Source organism: Arvicola amphibius, chromosome 4 (genome assembly GCF_903992535.2).
Source record: "Arvicola amphibius chromosome 4, mArvAmp1.2, whole genome shotgun sequence".
In the NCBI taxonomy this organism is placed as follows: Eukaryota; Metazoa; Chordata; class Mammalia; order Rodentia; family Cricetidae; genus Arvicola; species Arvicola amphibius.
The window spans coordinates 61,281,553-61,298,261 of NC_052050.1; the positions used below are offsets into that span (position 1 = coordinate 61,281,553).

At 47.3% G+C, this 16,709-nt stretch overlaps 1 protein-coding gene and 1 pseudogene across 3 annotated transcripts in view; both read right to left on the bottom strand.

The window, feature by feature from the left end:
• The window catches only part of LOC119811120 (myosin phosphatase Rho interacting protein), a 136,708-nt gene extending 125,716 nt beyond the window's left edge, over window positions 1-10,992 (bottom strand). For 2 of the 3 annotated variants that reach the window (XM_038324692.1, XM_038324693.1), the window contains exon 1: window positions 10,722-10,990. In XM_038324692.1, coding sequence (XP_038180620.1) covers window positions 10,722-10,844 — 123 coding nt within the window. In that variant the 5' untranslated portion in view covers window positions 10,845-10,990. Of the gene's footprint in view, window positions 1-10,721 lie in introns of all 3 variants that reach the window. The other variant, XM_038324694.1, reaches the window with a different exon arrangement.
• A 4,518-nt stretch (window positions 10,993-15,510) lies between these two features.
• LOC119812977 lies at window positions 15,511-16,316 on the bottom strand (annotated as a pseudogene).
• Window positions 16,317-16,709: the final 393 nt, after the last annotated feature.

The window sequence follows — 16,709 nt, forward strand, 5'->3', positions numbered from 1 at the left end:
CTATACTACCCTGGAGTTACTGAGGGCTGTGCATGCATCTTATTGTTCCCTAGACTTCCAAGGCGGTGTTACAATAACCCAGAGTTTGAGATGAGGGCACAGACACTTAACCCTAAGAAGCCTGCTCAATCCATAGGGAAAATGTTGGATGTGAACCAAATCTGAGCTGAAAGCCTGCTATTCCAACTGTCTTATGTGGCACACTAAAATGGAAAAGTGCAGCTGTCAGATTTCTAGGTCACAGTACATTCTCAAGTGGAAAGCAGGCAGATCCTTTGACCCCACAGGGTCCCAAGGCTCCCATGCCCCAGTGTCTTCCCTAGTCCTCACAATGAGGCTCTGAGTGTAAACCAGGGGACCTTGAAAATGACCCCCTTTCTCTACTCCACTGGGGCTCTCAGCAGCTGTTCCCATTTCACACAGCCCCTTCAGTCAGGGGAAGAATGAGGAGGTAAGAAAGCATAGGCACAGAGTGTACCAAGGAGTCAGTCAGTTTGTCTGTTAAAACCAGTGTCTGAAAAGATAGAGGACATGGTTATTTCCCAATTCTGAATTCCTTTTCCAGGGGGGAAAAATGGTGACTCCTGTTCAGAGATATGCCGAAGGTGTGGCTTTTACCACAGGCCAGAAGCCTTTCTGGAGGACATGAGGTTCCCCGCGGGTCCTCATAGCTGCACAAAATAAACACAGACATGCACACATCCTGCACACACATTCCCTGTAAATACCCCCAAACCAGGGAACCTCTGATAACAGGTGAACTTACTGAGGGCAAGGAAACCAAACGGAACTCTGGAAAAGCTCATACTAGCCTTCCTGTGACCTAGGCACACAACTCACAGCTCTTGGCTGCTCCATCAATTAAGCAAAGACAATTCATCTGTTTAGTGAGGTAATGGCATGGGGTCCTGAGGAGGGCAGGGATGGGACAGTCCCTCTTCTTAGCACTGTAATTTATTCTATAATGTACAAACTCCTGACAACAGACCTGCCCTAGCCAGACAAAAGACAAATGGCAAATTTATGTTAAGGTGGCCCTCCTCAACTGAGGAAAGTGAGTTCATAGCCCATGTTGTACTGGCATAGAAGTCACAGATACCTGAGTTCTGTGTCACAGACTCAGTGTGAATCAACTGTGAGCAGTCCCCTTTCTCTGCATAGGAGTCATGTTGCCACCAGTCAAGCCAGCCTCTAGTATCTGGGGCCTTATGGAATCAAGACTCTGATAGGTGATTAAATATATTCAGGCTGGGGTAGGGATGAAGGAGGTGCAGAGCCAAATATGTAGACACTCTATAAGCTTCACTCACCAGGGCAGTGTGCGATCCTAAACCAACTCCAGGAGGACCAAGCTAGAAGAGCCCCAGGCAAAAAACCAACTGCGGTTTTCGCTGAACTAGGGTGACCTTGACTGAGAAAACCAGTGAGGGATTTGGAAGATTCCAGTTCCAGTCTCTAGAGACAAAATGCCAGCAAATCAACCCACTGGCTCTCCCCGCCTTCCCCAGAAGGACATAATGACACTGTGGGAGTGGATGAGCAGGGCAGTGGCAGGTCCAACCCAGGGCAGCTGGGAAACAGTTTCAACTGCTGAAATTGGAACAGGCACAAAATCTGGGGCAGTTTTCAAACCGCCCCGCAGGCCCTCGGGGATGACCTAAGTAAGTGCCTCTGTCACTAAGAACCCTAGCCAGTACTATACAGAGCTTTGCTTTGGTGAAGGAATACGGATTTACTGAAAAACCTAAAACTATCCAACTGGGCCAACCATACCATGCAGATGAAAAAGGGCAGCCTGAAGAGCAAAGTTCCCAGGATAAAGAAAGACCTGTTTTCTGCAGTTGAATGTGCCAAATCACTGCATGAATTCATGTACGTACACACACAGGGAGGGAGGATAAATTAAAAATACAATAAAATTAAGCAGCTTGAGAACCACTTAAACATTCAGACTAGTGAGGTGGCACACACCTTCAATCCCAGCACTCGGGAGGCAGAGACAGGTGATATCTGTGAGTTCAAGACCAGCCTGGTCTACATAGTGAGCTTCAGGACAGTCAGAGCTACACAATAAGACCCTATCTTAAACAAATGAGCATGAAAGCAAGCAGAGAAATAAATTAAAAAGATAAATATTCGCCGGGCGGTGGTGGCACACGCCTTTAATCCCAGCACTCGGGAGGCAGAGGCAGGCGGATCTCTGAGTTCGAGGCCAGCCTGGTCTACAAGAGCTAGTTCCAGGACAGGCTCTAGAAACGACAGGGAAACCCTGTCTCGAAAAACAAACAAACAAAAAAAAAACACACAAATATTCAAATCATTGTCTTGATTTCAGTTAAATGGCAAGGGGTCCTAGTAGTCACAAGCTCCTACACACAGAAAAAGGCCATCAGCATCCTTTGGAACATTAATGACCATGCTGGGGGTACTTAAGGACTCCACAGGTCCAAAAGCATACATACACACATGTACGTACATAAGTACATGTATGTACTTCACAGATCAACGCTCCAATTCACCTTTCTGGGTTATCTTGCACACCTGTGCCTGAGAGAACACAGGTCTGAGACTGCTATCCTTTTACTCGGCAAGGGAAAAATAATTCTGAAGAGAATTTCAGCCCAGGGAAGCAAGCTAGGAGACAACTGCCAAACATTGGGAGAGCACAAAGTTTCAAGAAGCTGCATGAGACATGGCTGAAGTCAAATGACTTGAAAAGGTGTGGGCAGCACAGAGAGCAACAACACACTCATGCCTGATCCAGAACTCACTAGCTTTCCAGAGGCCATTTGCAGACAATCTGGGCCCTGGCCAAATCCTTCTTTCTTCTGCCACCAACCCTGCCTCTACAAGGGTGAGGTCAGAACCCACAGAAGAGTTTCTGAATACATCAAAAGGAATTAATTACTAAAGAAGATGGAATATTCATAGAAAAAAACTCCCCAAAGTTGGCAGAAAGATACCAAGGGTAAGAGAAAGAGGGCACAGACATGAGAAGCAAGTAAGAGAAGAGCAATACAAGAACATCTAGCTCAGAGCCTTCTCTAGGGTAACACTGAGGAGAGGGGAGATAAGGGATCCCCACATGCCACACCAGAGTCTCCGGAGGAGCCTATATGGCCCAGTTGTGGCCAGAACTTCTGGGCAGCAGTCATGCATACCTAAGGCACCAAGAAGGTAGATATATATGAACTGAATTCCATCAGAAGGTTAACTCACACATTTAAACTTCTTTACAGAGGAAAAAATGATAGTGTTTTTCATCTATCAGATTAAGAAAAAAACCATAACTGGGCTGGCTGGTGTGATGGGTAAAAAGCTCTTGCAGCAAAAGGCTGACGACCTGAGTTGGATTCTGGAAACTCATATAAAAGTGGAAGGAGAGGTGCCGGGCATGGTGGCACACGCCTTTAATCCCAGCATTTGGGAGGCAGAGGCAGGCGAATCTCTGGGAGTTCAAGGCCAGCCTGGTCTACAAAGTGAGTTCCATGACAGCCAAAGATACACAGAAAAACGCTGTCTCGAAAAATAAAACAAACAAACAAACAAACAAACAAAAAAACAGTTAAAAGTGGAAGGAGAGAAGCAACTCTATAAAGTTGTCATGTGGCCTGCACGTGTGCACATGCACACACATACAAACACTTTCACTCTCTCATAATAAAATTTAAAATATTTTTATGGCTTTTACATTTAATTGTTTTTACTCACTCTGATTCTGCCTTCCAAGTGCTTGTATTATAGGTATGTATTATAGGTATGCCTCACTCATTTTTACATTACTTAAATGGTTATATAAGGAATTATAAAAATGTCTTGACTTTGCCAGGTGGCCTATACAACCTAAAATATTTGCTATCTGGCCCTAAAAGAAAAAAAATTCCAATCCCTAGTCTAGATTCCAGAAACCACCAGACAGTGCAAATGGCATAAGGAGCAGAGGGCAAGTACGGACACGATCCTTGTATATTTTTCCTTTGTTATTGAGGTAAAATCCACATAGTATAGAATTAGCCACATTAAGTGAACATTTCAGTACCATTTAGCATATTACACAATATTGTGCAACAAGTTCTTCCATCCAGTTCCAAAACATTTCATCACCCCCCAAATAGAATCTCAATCCCATTAGCTGTCACTCCTTCCCCCAGTCTCTGGCAGCCACCAATCTACCTTCTATTTCTAGAGACGCGGTTGGTTCCTCCGTATACTCATGCAAACACACTGTGTGATCTCTTTTGTTAGAGTCTTTCACTTGGCATCATGCTCTCTTGGTACACCTATGTCACCGCATGTCTTAATACTTTGCTCCTTGTTAAGGACAATTCAGTGTATGGATTCACAAGCTGTCACCTGCTGCCCAGTGGACATTCTGACTGTTGTCATCTTCTGGCCACTGTGAGTAGTGTGGTCATGTATTTACACCCAGGTATTAGAGGACACCTACTTTCTGGAACTGCTGGTTCACAGTAATTCTACACCTAACTTTTTAAGAAACCGTCAAACTGTATTTCCACAGCAGTGATACCATGTTGTCCCCACCAGCAATGCCCAAGCACTGCAATTTCTTCAGGTCTTCTTCTACCTTATTAAATTGGTTTGGCTTTGTTTTAATCATCTCCATGAATATAAAGTGGAACCTCACTGTAGTTTTGATTTGCATTTCCCTGATGACTAGTGACACTGAATCTTAAGAGGATTTTATGTATCTGGGACTTCAGACACATCCTCTGCCAAACATGCAACAGCTGACACAGTTACCAACAGTATAAAGGTGAGCAAAACACTTCTCCATTGTTTCTGAGATAAACACTGTAGGACAAATTCTGTATCCTGGAACTTCTAAGAAAATATGAACAATAATAGAGCCCTGATGGAATGTTCTACAGAAACCCAGTCCTAACGTGGCACTATGTACCAAAGCTTCCCACCCTACAGCCCTTGAAGTCATGGCAGTAGATAGTAAGGGTACAATGAAGACATAATCAGACCAAGAGGACTAGAAGCCCTAGAAGAATTTACTTCCCCACGGAGTAGCCTCTCTCTGAGACCTCCCTGCTTCCATTAAGGCTTCCTCTTCTACTTGCCCATGCGGATGGAGGTTGTCTCTCTGTGCTCACACTCTCCTCAGTAAACCGCTCGCATCTCTAACTTCAGCAAACATCCAGATGAACACTCAGACCCTTCATCACTGAGCTCTAATGTCCACTTCTGGTTCTGGGCAGATGGCTCCACCTAAGGAGCCACACTGGATATTCACCTTACAAGGTGAGATTTACCTCAGAATTTCCACCCAGAAACCCAATCCAAATTTGCTTTCTCTGTCTGTGTTAAAGATAACTGGGGCTGGAGAGATGCTTGGTGGTTAAGAAGTCTTGTACCTGCAGATGACCCTAGTTTGGTTTCAGCACCCACGTGATGGCCCACAACCACCTCTAACTCTAGCTCCATGAGATCTGATATCTTCCTCTTCTGGCCTCCCCAGGTAGGCACGCAAAGGTGGCATATATACACACACAGGCAAAACTCCCACACACATCAAATCAATACATCTGTAGGGTTTTGGGGGGGTGAGACAGATACTTCAATACACCTGGCTTTCTCCACCAGGAAATCTACTCAGCCTCCTTCCCTCTAGTCTCTTAATATTGCTATGGAGAGAAGACCTTCCTAACCATCTACCTGGACTACCTGAGGCCTCTTCTAGATCATCTGCCTTTAGTTAGTGATTTTCCGGAAATGAAATTTGATAAATTTGAAAAGCTAAGCATAAAAATAACTGTAAACCAATTAATAATATTAGAGACTTGGAGGTCCTAGAGATCCAGTTTAGATATCAAACTCATTGGCAAACACCCTTACTCCCTGGGCCATCTCTTTAGCCCTTGTCTCTCCAAGTCTCATGTATTATCTGTAGCTCATTATGTACCATGGTAACAGTTACATAATTTTCAGAGTCTATACGGCCTACAAAGGCTAAAATATTTACTACTAGGCCCTCTATACAAGGTTTGTAGATCCTGACCAAAAGTATATACAAAACCTACAATCACCAGGGGATGGGAATCTAGTGGAAAAATGAGCAAACAATGCAATGCAAACAATACACAGAAAAAATAAAAATAACTCAGTAAATATTACAAAAAAAGAGCCATCATGGTACTATAGAACTGTATTTAATCCCCGTATTTCAAGGTGAAGATAGGAAGATCAGCAAAAGGTATGCCACAGCTCCAAAGCAAGTTCAAGGACAGCTTGGGCCATTAAGATTCCATCAAACCTGTACTCATATGCACATATCCACGTACAGACACATATACAAACAGGTGATTAAAATTAATAAAAATAAATCTTTAAAAGGGGGTTTAACTTAAACAACAATAGGAAACTCATCAAAAATTAAATCATTTGGTAATATCCATTTCTGAAAATGTTATGACATTGTTTTGGAAATTTAGTGAACTTGATGTTAACCCAACCATTCTATTTTTAAGTTATCTGCCCCAGAGAAATATTTGCATTCCTGCACACACACACCCAACCAAAAGTTAGACAAGCACACTGGGCTGGAGAGGTGGCTCAGTGGTTAAGAGCACTTGTTGCTCTCCCAGAGGACCAGGATTCTGTTCCCAGCACCCACAATAGGGTACTAACAACTGTCAGTTAAATCAGCTCCAAGGGATTCAACACCTTTGGCTTCCATATCCATATCTACATATTGAGGCGTGTATACGTGTGTATGCCTACACACACACACACGTGTGTGTGTATACCTACACATATGCACACACGCACAGGTTCCTACACATAGTTAAATTTAATAAAAATAAGTTTTTTAAAATGACATTTAAGCCGGGTGATGGTGGCGCACGTCTTTAATCCCAGCACTCGGGAGGCAGAGGCAGGCGGATCTCTGTGAGTTCAAGGCCTGCCTGGTCTACAATACAAGAGCTAGTTCACAGGCTCTAAAGCTACAGTAAAACCCTGTCTCGAAAAACCAAATAAATAAGTAAATAAATAGATAATAAAATGGCATTTAATTGTCAAAAATTAGTGAGTTGTATACATATATAAGTGTATATATGAAATGTGTGGGGGCATATACATTCCACAGCACACATATGAAAGTCACAGAACAATTCTATGAACTTGATTTCTCCTTTTACCTTTATGTGGGTTCAGGAGAAAGAACTCAGGTTACCAGGCTTGGGCTTGCACAGCAAGCACTTTTACCTGCAGAGCCATCTTGCTAGCCCTACATTCACTATTGACAGCAGCAGAACTCAGCAGCAGCTTGAGTGTTATAACTGAGGGAACAGATTAAATTACAGTCCATCCCAAATGGGTTCATATGGAAAACAATTTTACATTTTAGTTGTAACAACATGAAAAGGAACACTAAGTATCGTCAAGCAGAAAGAACTGCACTGCAGCCGGGCAGTGGTGGCACACGTCTTTAATCCCAGCACTCGGGAGGCAGAGGCAGACGGATCTCTGTGAGTTCGAGGCCAGCCTGGTCTACAAGAGCTAGTTCCAGGACAGGCTCCAAAGCCACAGAGAAACCCTGTCTCAAAAAACCAAAAAAAAAAAAAAAAAGAAGTGCACTGCAGAACAAATACAAACATAGAGCTCAGGCTTAACAAGGCTGAATGCGGGCAGATAAGATGGCTCAGCAGGCAGACACTTGTTGCCAAGTCTAATGACCCGAATCTGATCCCTAGAGCCATGATAAAAGGAGAGAACTGACTCACAGGTGGTACATTGTGGCAAATAGATGCCTGTACCACACCATAAATGTTAATTTTTAGCCGGGCGGTGATGGCGCACGCCTTTAATCCCAGCACTCGGGAGGCAGAGGCAGGAGGATCTCTGTAAGTTCGAGACCAGCCTGGTCTACAAGAGCTAGCTCCAGGACAGGCTCTAAAGCTGCAGAGAAACCCTGTCTCGAAAAACCAAAAAAAAAAAAAGTTAATTTTTTTAAAGGTTTAAATAATATTTCAATCCACAATATGCAGAGAAATGCACAAGAGGCTTGAAGAAAAATGTCACCCTGGGAATAGAGGCTGAGCAAGCGCAGCATCATCTGGGTTAACATATCACAGGTCAGTCTGAATTCCAAGGCAGGGAAAGCAGGACTCCTTGGCCCCAAACAACACTGTTGAGCACTTTCTGAAATTCAACTGCCCTGATGTGCTCATGAGGTGGCTGCTATAGACCCTTAAGAGAAGGGGTCAAAGAAGGCACTTAAGAATCCATGCTATGCTCCCGCAGCTCTTTCCCTTCAGAGCGTCAGGCTTTTCTGCAGTGAAAGGAAGTGGCTAGTTTAACTGACCTCCAAGTGCTTCCCAGGTCTGATGCCACAACATAGGCAGGCCTGGAAGAAGTTCCCTACCTCTCTAGGGGAAAACAAATAAACAAAACCAACAGCTGAGGAAATAAAGCTTAAATCAGAAGACTCAAAGGAATGTGTGCTCCTGGGAAGATGACATCCTTGAGAGCAGAAGCTGTCCCACCTCCCTAGACTCACATCCTCAACTATTACAGAGGGGGTGGCTTTGATGATGGCTGATGTATCTTCCAGCTTGGACAGACTAAAATAAGCTCTGGGTGGGAGGGGCAGCAGGAAGCAGAGGATTGGGGGAAGGCTGACAGGAACCAATTGGCTGAGGTTTTCCAATGGAGCCATAAGGAGAGCAAAAGGCTCTGGGAGAACCGGATACCAAGCAGCGACAAATGTTACTGGCAGGAGCCTCTAGTCTCCCTGCTCTCCTTTCAAGAGCAGTTTCTTCCTGAAAGATCCCAGGAGGTAGAAGGCTGGGCTAATCTTTCCCCACACAAATAGCCCTACTCATTATTTTAGGAACTACTATTCCAATTGTGCCCTGGAGGTCTCAGGCCTGTTTCAAAACCTAAAATTCTACTTTGAAAATAAGAGTCCAATACATTCAATTTGTCTCATCCCTTGAGTTTAATTAATAATCAACAGATTTTTTATTTTATTATTTTAGACTCAAACAGTTAAATTCCACTCATTCATCTAAATTTAAGAATCAGAAGAAGGCCCTGTGTAGCATAAATATCTAATTACCAGTTTGTGTGGTTGCTTCAAATAACCTGGAAACTTACAAACCTCCCTCAAAACAGCCTTTGCCAAGTCCTGAAACTTCTTAAATCAGAGTTGACTGTCCAATGGTGGTTTTTCGGTTTGTTAATTTATAAAAGGGAAAGCTTAATAAAATATATTTCTTGCTTTTCATAATAGTTCTGTGGGAGAAGTAAGTCAGTAATCACTATTACCAGTTTACAGATAAGGAAATTAAAACACACAGAGGTAGGAGATTTCTTCAAGGTCAGACTTCAGAAAGTCACACCAAGACCAGAAGCAGTCACCTCATAAATTCCATAAACTGCTTCCCAGAACAGAGTTCAGATGAAAAGGGGGATCACCATTTCTCTCTTCAGTTCTGCCCTTCCCAAGCACATAGGTCTCTAAGGCCTTGGGTGTCCTCACAGACAAATGACTGAGACCTGGAGAATCTGGTTAAGCTTCCTCATTACTTCCTGGCTATTGGAAATCTGACCTCAGAGAAAGATGCCATAACCCTTGCCCTACCACCAGACTCTGGTTTGCCCCATAAAACAAGTCAAACCTTGCTTGCCCGTAAAGGCATTAAAAAACAGTCAAACCAGGCACTTCAAAGCCATGTTTTCGGTCTAAACAGCTCTTCCCAAAAGGAGGGGCTACAACTAGGTAGCACTGGGCTGGAATACATGGGGAACTCTGCTGGCATTCGGCAAGCAGAGGTCAAGCAGGTGCCGGAAAGGCAACTAAAGAGTAGGAGGAAAGGTAAGCAGGATGCACAGGTCCTTCCCAAAGTGATGCAAATAAGGCCAGGAATCTTCAACACCAGAAGTCTGAGAGCTACCAGTTCCCAAGGGCCAACAGGGCCTGTCGCCCAAACTGGAGACCTTGTACCCAACTCCTACACGACTCGGGGATGGAGCCCTAGAACCGTGTTTTTCATGTCTGTGACTTTGACGCGGGTAAGACAGAGCTACTACTAACCTGATCCAAAATCCTGACCAACAGATAAGGACAGAAAGAGGAGGGAGTCAACTTTCCCCAGAATGCACAAATCTCGGACTTCTGAGCCAGAGAGCAGAAACAGGAAGGGAAGCCCCTACCCCTCACCAAAAGCTACCCCTACCTTCAGTTCAAGAGCAAGACCCACCCATCCCCATTTGGAGACACCCCACCTCTCTCCAAGCGCTGATGGTGACAGTGACTTAGGAGGGCAGGCTCTGTTCCACAAGATGGAAGCTGGTGGCCCACGCAGACAAGCCAATTCCTGGGACAGTCTGGTGGCCAAGCCTCACAGACAAGAGTCTGGGGGTGGGTAGGAGAATCCTGACAAGCATCAAGCAAGCCCCACTTTGTTCCTAACCAGGGAAACCAAACATTTTTTGAGTCACCAAAAAAGCATGAATCACACGGCAGAGCTATGGGAACGGGAAAGGATGTTATTTTTCGGCATACTTGAGGATTTTCCCTTTGTCCCGGCTCTATCGATACTCTTCCCGCCCCCATTCCAACCCCATCCCCCAACTCTCAAGCATTTTTTGCCTGCTCCATTTTTATTTTTTCTTGGCCTTCGCAGGCTCCGCGCTCCTCGCCCGACTCGTAGGCAGGACTCCCAGCTCCGCACCCCGCGGCAGCTCACCTGCGTCAGGTCCTCGTCGTTGAGCAGATGCGACTCGCGGGGCTTGAAGCAGTTCTGACACTTGCTCTTGTTAAAGATGTTGGCCTGAAATTTCCTGCACGGGTTTTCCTTGACCGCCGACATGTCGCCAAGCGGCCACGGCGCGGGCCACTTCGGCCCAGCGCGCTCCCGGAGGTCGGGACTCAGCGCGGCCGCCGCCGCATTTTGCGCTGGCCGCCGCAGGCCCGGAAAGGCCTCCCCGCTCACGCCGCGCCCCGCCTGCTCGCCGCGGCCTCAGAGCGCGGACGCCGCCTCGCGCCCCGCCCCGCCGCCCGGCCGCTGCGGGCCCATGGACGGACGCGGCCTCGGGCCGCTGCCTCCACCGCGGCCGCCCCCAAGGCGCCGGCCGGCAAGTCCAGCCGTCGCGCTCACCGGGCGCCCGCCGCCACCGCGAACTAACCGAGCGCGGCGCCGCGCGCACTCGGGGCGGGGCGGGGCGGGGCGCTGCAACAGGCAGCTCCGCAGGCCAATGGCGCCCGCACGCTCCTGCTAACAAAGGAACCCGTCGGCCAATGGGAGGCGGGGGCGGGACCGGGAGCCGCGGGCGCAAGGTAACTTGTCCAGGCTGGGAAGGTGGAGGCGCTGGGATGGAACTTTCAGGTTTGGTGGACTGGCGCCGACGCCCGCGGCCTGACAGCTGCGGCGCTGGGCTGGGCTGCTCCCGGAAGGGCGCCGCGGATCTCCCGCGGTCTTCCCGAGGGCCGCTGCCTCCCTCTTAGCCTCTTGGCTGCGGCCTTCTGCCGCGCCCAGCCTGCACCCCTACTTTGTGCCAGGTCTACGGTCGACCCAGATGGCACTATTAGGGCTAGGAACTGTTCCTAGTGCTCCCCGTGGTTTAGCTTATTAAAGTTCCTCAATCTTTCCATGATCATTCCTGTTTTACGTGAGGAAACTGAGGTGCGCGGAACAGTTAAATAATGATACAAAGTGTTTCCGAGATGATTAGGTGACAGCAGCCTCAAGGAGCTATCAATTTTATTATGGGAGATGAGTGAACCCAATTCTGCTAGGTACATAGTTAGCCATCTTCATTACGTGCTTGCGGAAACAAAGGCTCAGACACCGGGAATAGCTTATGTAAGGTCACTTTGCCAGGAAGGGACCCAAACTGTTACTCCAGGCCACTGTTGTCCAGACTTCCAGGCAAAAGGCCACTTGGAAAGGAAAGAACAGCGGAGTGCAGAATGGGGCAGGGTGAAGGGGGACAATCCCTGCTCCTTAGGAGAGAGTGCTTCCAGCCGCCCTGAGATGGATCTAAGCCGAGAGCGTGCAGAAATGCTTCCAAGGTGTGCAGGTAGAGGTGGGGGAGGAGGAACAAGAAAGGAGACTGTGGTCCCAGGAGTCTGGAGGCATATCTAGAAGGATGGAGAGTTTGAGGTCAGCCTGGATTATAGTGAGACATTTCTAAGGAGTAGTGGGGAGGAAGGGAAGAGAGAAGGGTGGGAGGGATCCCTTAGGCCTGAGATTCCAGACTCAGCCAACTGGCAGTTAGGAGTCACCCTGAGTTTTTATCAGAGGCTGAGCTAACTCATTTTTCCCCTGGTGAAGGTGATATTGGAGCAGGTGGTAGCAGCGTTTAGAGCAGCTGAGCTCCAGCGGTGAGGAGCCTTTAGAGAAGATGGATGCCTTCAGAGCTGTGTACTTTTCCACTGATCAGCTGGTGACTACCCAGGGGAGGTGTATTTCCATTTTGAGAAAGAAATGCTTTCCTGCAGAAAGAACCAGGAATGAAGGAACCCAGATCAAAGTCTTCCTACAGCCTGAGGGGAAAGCCCAGCTCTGATCCAGCTGTGGGCAAGCCCTTTCCCCTGGGTGGCGCCTCAGTGACCACACGTACAAGAGTGACATGAATGTATGGTGTGGCAAGCAGTAAGTGATAATAATGCTTGCAAAAATATTTCACATAGTATGGCCAATCATGTTCATCAGTGAATTTTGGCAAAGGGGTGTTTACTGCACTATTTTTGCAACCTTCTTGTTGGCTTGAATTTTTTCCAAAAGTGAAGGGGAATGAGGAAAGGGAGACCGGCAGCTCTTGTCTGCACAGAATACTCAGAAAGCAATACCAATGGTGGCCTCTGGGGAGAAGAACTGGGTTATTGGGAAGTGACCTACTTTTCATTTTCATTATAAAACCTTTTTGCTCCTTTTGGGTTTTTGTTTCATGTGCATGTACAACTTGTTTAAAAAGAAAGACTTAGACCAGCGAGATGGCGCCGTGTGTAAAGGCTTTTGGTGCCAAGCCTGATGAATTGAGATCGATCCCCTGAAGCCGCACGGTGGAAGTGGAGAACAAACTCCTGCAAGCTGTTCTCCGACCTCCACATGCATGCCGTGGTGTGCCATGCTCACATGTATGCGCACACACGCAAAGTAAACTTAAAATGTAGTTACAGTTTTTTCAAAAAATATTTCAAAGTTCTAGCCATATCTTGGGGCCAGTCAAGGCTACCCTATTAAGAAAATGCTGAGCCAGGCGGTGGTCGTGCATGCCTTTATTCTCAGAACTCGGGAGGTAGAGGCGGGTGGATCTTTGTGAGTTTGGGGCCAGCTTGGTCTACAGAGCGAGTTCCAGGACAACCAGGACTACATGGAGAAACCCTCTGTCTTGAAAAACAAAAACAACACACACACACACACACACACACAGAGAGAGAGAGAGAGAGAGAGAGAGAGAGAGGGAGGGAGGGAGGGAGGGAGGGAGGGAGGGAGGGAGGGAGGGAGGGAGGGAGGGAGGAAAGAAAATAGCCTATCTTCTGAGCCTCTTCTGCCAGGCCTGCCGGGCACCACTGAAGTCACAGCTGTGGGTGTGAAGAAGCGTGATTCAGGGATATGAGGCTAGTATCCTGACAAGAGCTGTACTTCCAGCAAATGGAGACTCATGGAAACAAGAGGCAAACACCCACCTTCCACTGGGAAGTTGTGGGGCCCTGCCTGGGAAACAACCCCTGACTCCATCGGTAGCCACAGGGTGTGGGCTCCTGGAAAAGGCAGTGTCTTGGACAGTCAGACTCCATCTGGAGAAGAAGGAAAGACTTTCCAGACCGCTGCAGCAGGGTGATGGGCTCAGGACCTCCAGACCAGCCTGTGGAAACAAACAGAAGCCTGGCTGTCACTAGGGTTTTATAGACTCAAACTGTCCAGATGGAGGAGACGTTGGGAGGATGAGTGAGTGGCGCAAACTCCCTGAGAAGGCAGGCATGCTGCTGGTGGTGGGTAGGTACTATTACTTCATGATTATCTGAAAGAAGCCCACCGGGCTCAGGGCATACTAGGACCTTGCCTATGGTGACAATTAAGTCAGTACTTTGCAAGTGAGAGTTCAAGTCTTCAGGCTGACACCACCGTCACCTGGACAGTGGAGAGTGCCAAACTGGGTGGTAAGTGCCCTGCCATGAACCATGTCCCAATGCAATTGTGGATCTTTGGGCTAGGCACTTACGTAGGGGCCCTTGGTTTGGAAAATGAGTGGCAAGCAGAAGTTTAGAAACGGAATCCATCAGGAAATGATTATGAAAGACCAGAGAGTACAGGAAACGGGGCCAGAACTCGAACAGCTATCCGTCGGAGATGCAAGGAATGAAACTGGACAACACTGAAGTGGATTAAAATTCCAGTAGCTTCAGCATCCCTAGGGCAGAGCGGGGGCAGGCTTACTACTGAATTTCCCCACCTAATTCAGTGCCTAGTAGAGAGTGGGTACCCAGCCAACTCCTAGCCACAACTGAATAGGTGAGAACGTGTTATTTCATCATACCAAACTATTTCCCTTATCCGATTATAAAACCCACCCAGCCAGATTTGAGTCTCATAGCTTTGGGTTCCTTTTTGGAGGCCTAGAATACAAACATTCATTAGGCTATAGACTTAGAATTGATTCATTGAGGGTTTAGCTCAGTGGCTGAGCACTTACATAGCACGCATAGTATTGTAGATAAGTAATGTGGTACACTTGGGAGACTGAAACAGGATTGATGTGAGTTCGAGGTCAACCTGGGGCTTCTTAGAGAGTGCCAGGCTATTCAGGACTATAAAACAAGACCCTCTCTCAAAACAAGGTGATCCAGGCCAGGTGTAGTAGTGCACACTTTTAATACCAGTGCTGGGGTGGCAGAGGCAGGCTGATCTCTGTGAGCTCAAGGCCAGCCTGGTCTACAGGGCGAGTTCCAGAACAGCCAGGGCTACATAGTGAAACCCCATCTCAAGAACCAAACCAAACAAAAAAGACAACTCACTACATTGCTTTCAGTGTGATGTATAATATATACCCCTAACAAGTGAGCAGGCAGGCAAGCAAGAAAAGGCCTCTCAGGTGGGACCCAAGGCAGTTGAGTCTTGCGTGTGGTTCTGACTATCACCCTTGAAAGCCTTCAGGGAAGTAGCAGAATTTACACAAATCCACACACGCTCACAGGAAGGTCACCACTTATTTTGTTCTCCACCATCCTGCCTGACCTTGAACTTGGTATGAGTGAGAGTCTGCTCAGTGTACTTGGCTTTTCTCTCTTAACATTATATCTGTGACATTCAGATGTCCACATGGAGACTGAGTATCTTTTTTTTTTTTTTTTTGGTTTTTCGAGACAGGGTTTCCCTGTAGTTTCTAGAGCCTGTCCCGGAACTAGCTCTTGTAGACCAGGCTGGCCTCGAACTCAGAGATCCACCTGCTTCTGTCTCCCGAGTGCTGGGTGAGTATCTTTTTTTTGAAGTTTTGTAATTATATTTATATACAGAAAACTCAGCAGTACATTTAACCCAGTTTAGTGGCGAGTTCTTTGGCCTTTGCCTTTTCCAGCTTGGCAACCCGAGCCACAGATTTAGGACCCAGGACGTTGCCTCCCCAGTGGCATCGGATCTCATCATATCTGTCGTTGTAGTTGGTCCTAATAGCTTCCACCAGCTTGGCCAGAGTACCCTGTCTTCCGAGTTAACCTGTGTGAAGGCAACAGTGGCGCAGGTCTTCCTATGGACCAACCGCCCCAGCCTGGCCTTTCCCTTGATGATGCAGTAGGGGACCCCCATCTTCCGACACAGGGCAGGCAGGAAGACCACCAGCTCAATGGGATCTACGTCGTGGGCAATCACCACCAGCTGAGCCTTCTTGTTCTCTACCAAGGTGGTGACTGTATTGACACCCGCTCGAAGGACAGGTGGTCTCTTAGTTGGGACATCCCCTTTGCCGGCAGCTTTCTTCTCAGCACGGGCCAGCAGCCTTTGCTTCTTCTCCTGCTTGGTCTCTGGCCTGTACTTGTGGGCAAGTTTAAGCAACTGGGTAGCTTTTTGCCAGTCCAGGGCCTGGGTGAACTGGTTAATAGCAGGAGGAACTTTGAGCCGCTTATAGAGGATGGCCCTCTGCTGCTGCAGCCTGATGTAGCGGGGCCGTTTGATGAAGTGTGTGAGATCTCTCTTGAGCTGGATGTCCTGCCCAATGCTGAAGTTCTTAGGCCTCTTCTCAAACAAAGGATTCATCACCTTCTTCGCCTCATGCTTCTTCATGACGGCGGAGGCCGGGGCCACCTGCTTCCCCTTGGCCTTCTTTCCCTTGGGCATCTTCCCAGGCTGGAGGAGAGAGAGCAAGACTGAGTATCTTGTGATCAAATGCCCAACAAGAGGCAACTTAAGAAAGGAATAGTTTTTTGTTGTTGTTTGGTTTGGTTTGGTTTTTAATTCACAGTTTGTGGCTACAATCCCTCATGGCAGGTGTGACATGGCAGAAGTCATTGCTGATGACCTTAGAAGCAGGTGTGTGAGGCTTCCATGTTCACTTCTCCATAGATAGGAAGATTAGGGAATGCCAGACCTCTTCTTTTCCCCGTTTTCTTCAGTTCAGGATCCAGCACATAGGATGATGCTGCCTACCCTCAGGTGACCAATCCTGTGTAACCTGCATGGCTTTGGAGTGCCCAGACTACGGCGATGGATGATGACCAGGAGACTGAAGAAAGAACA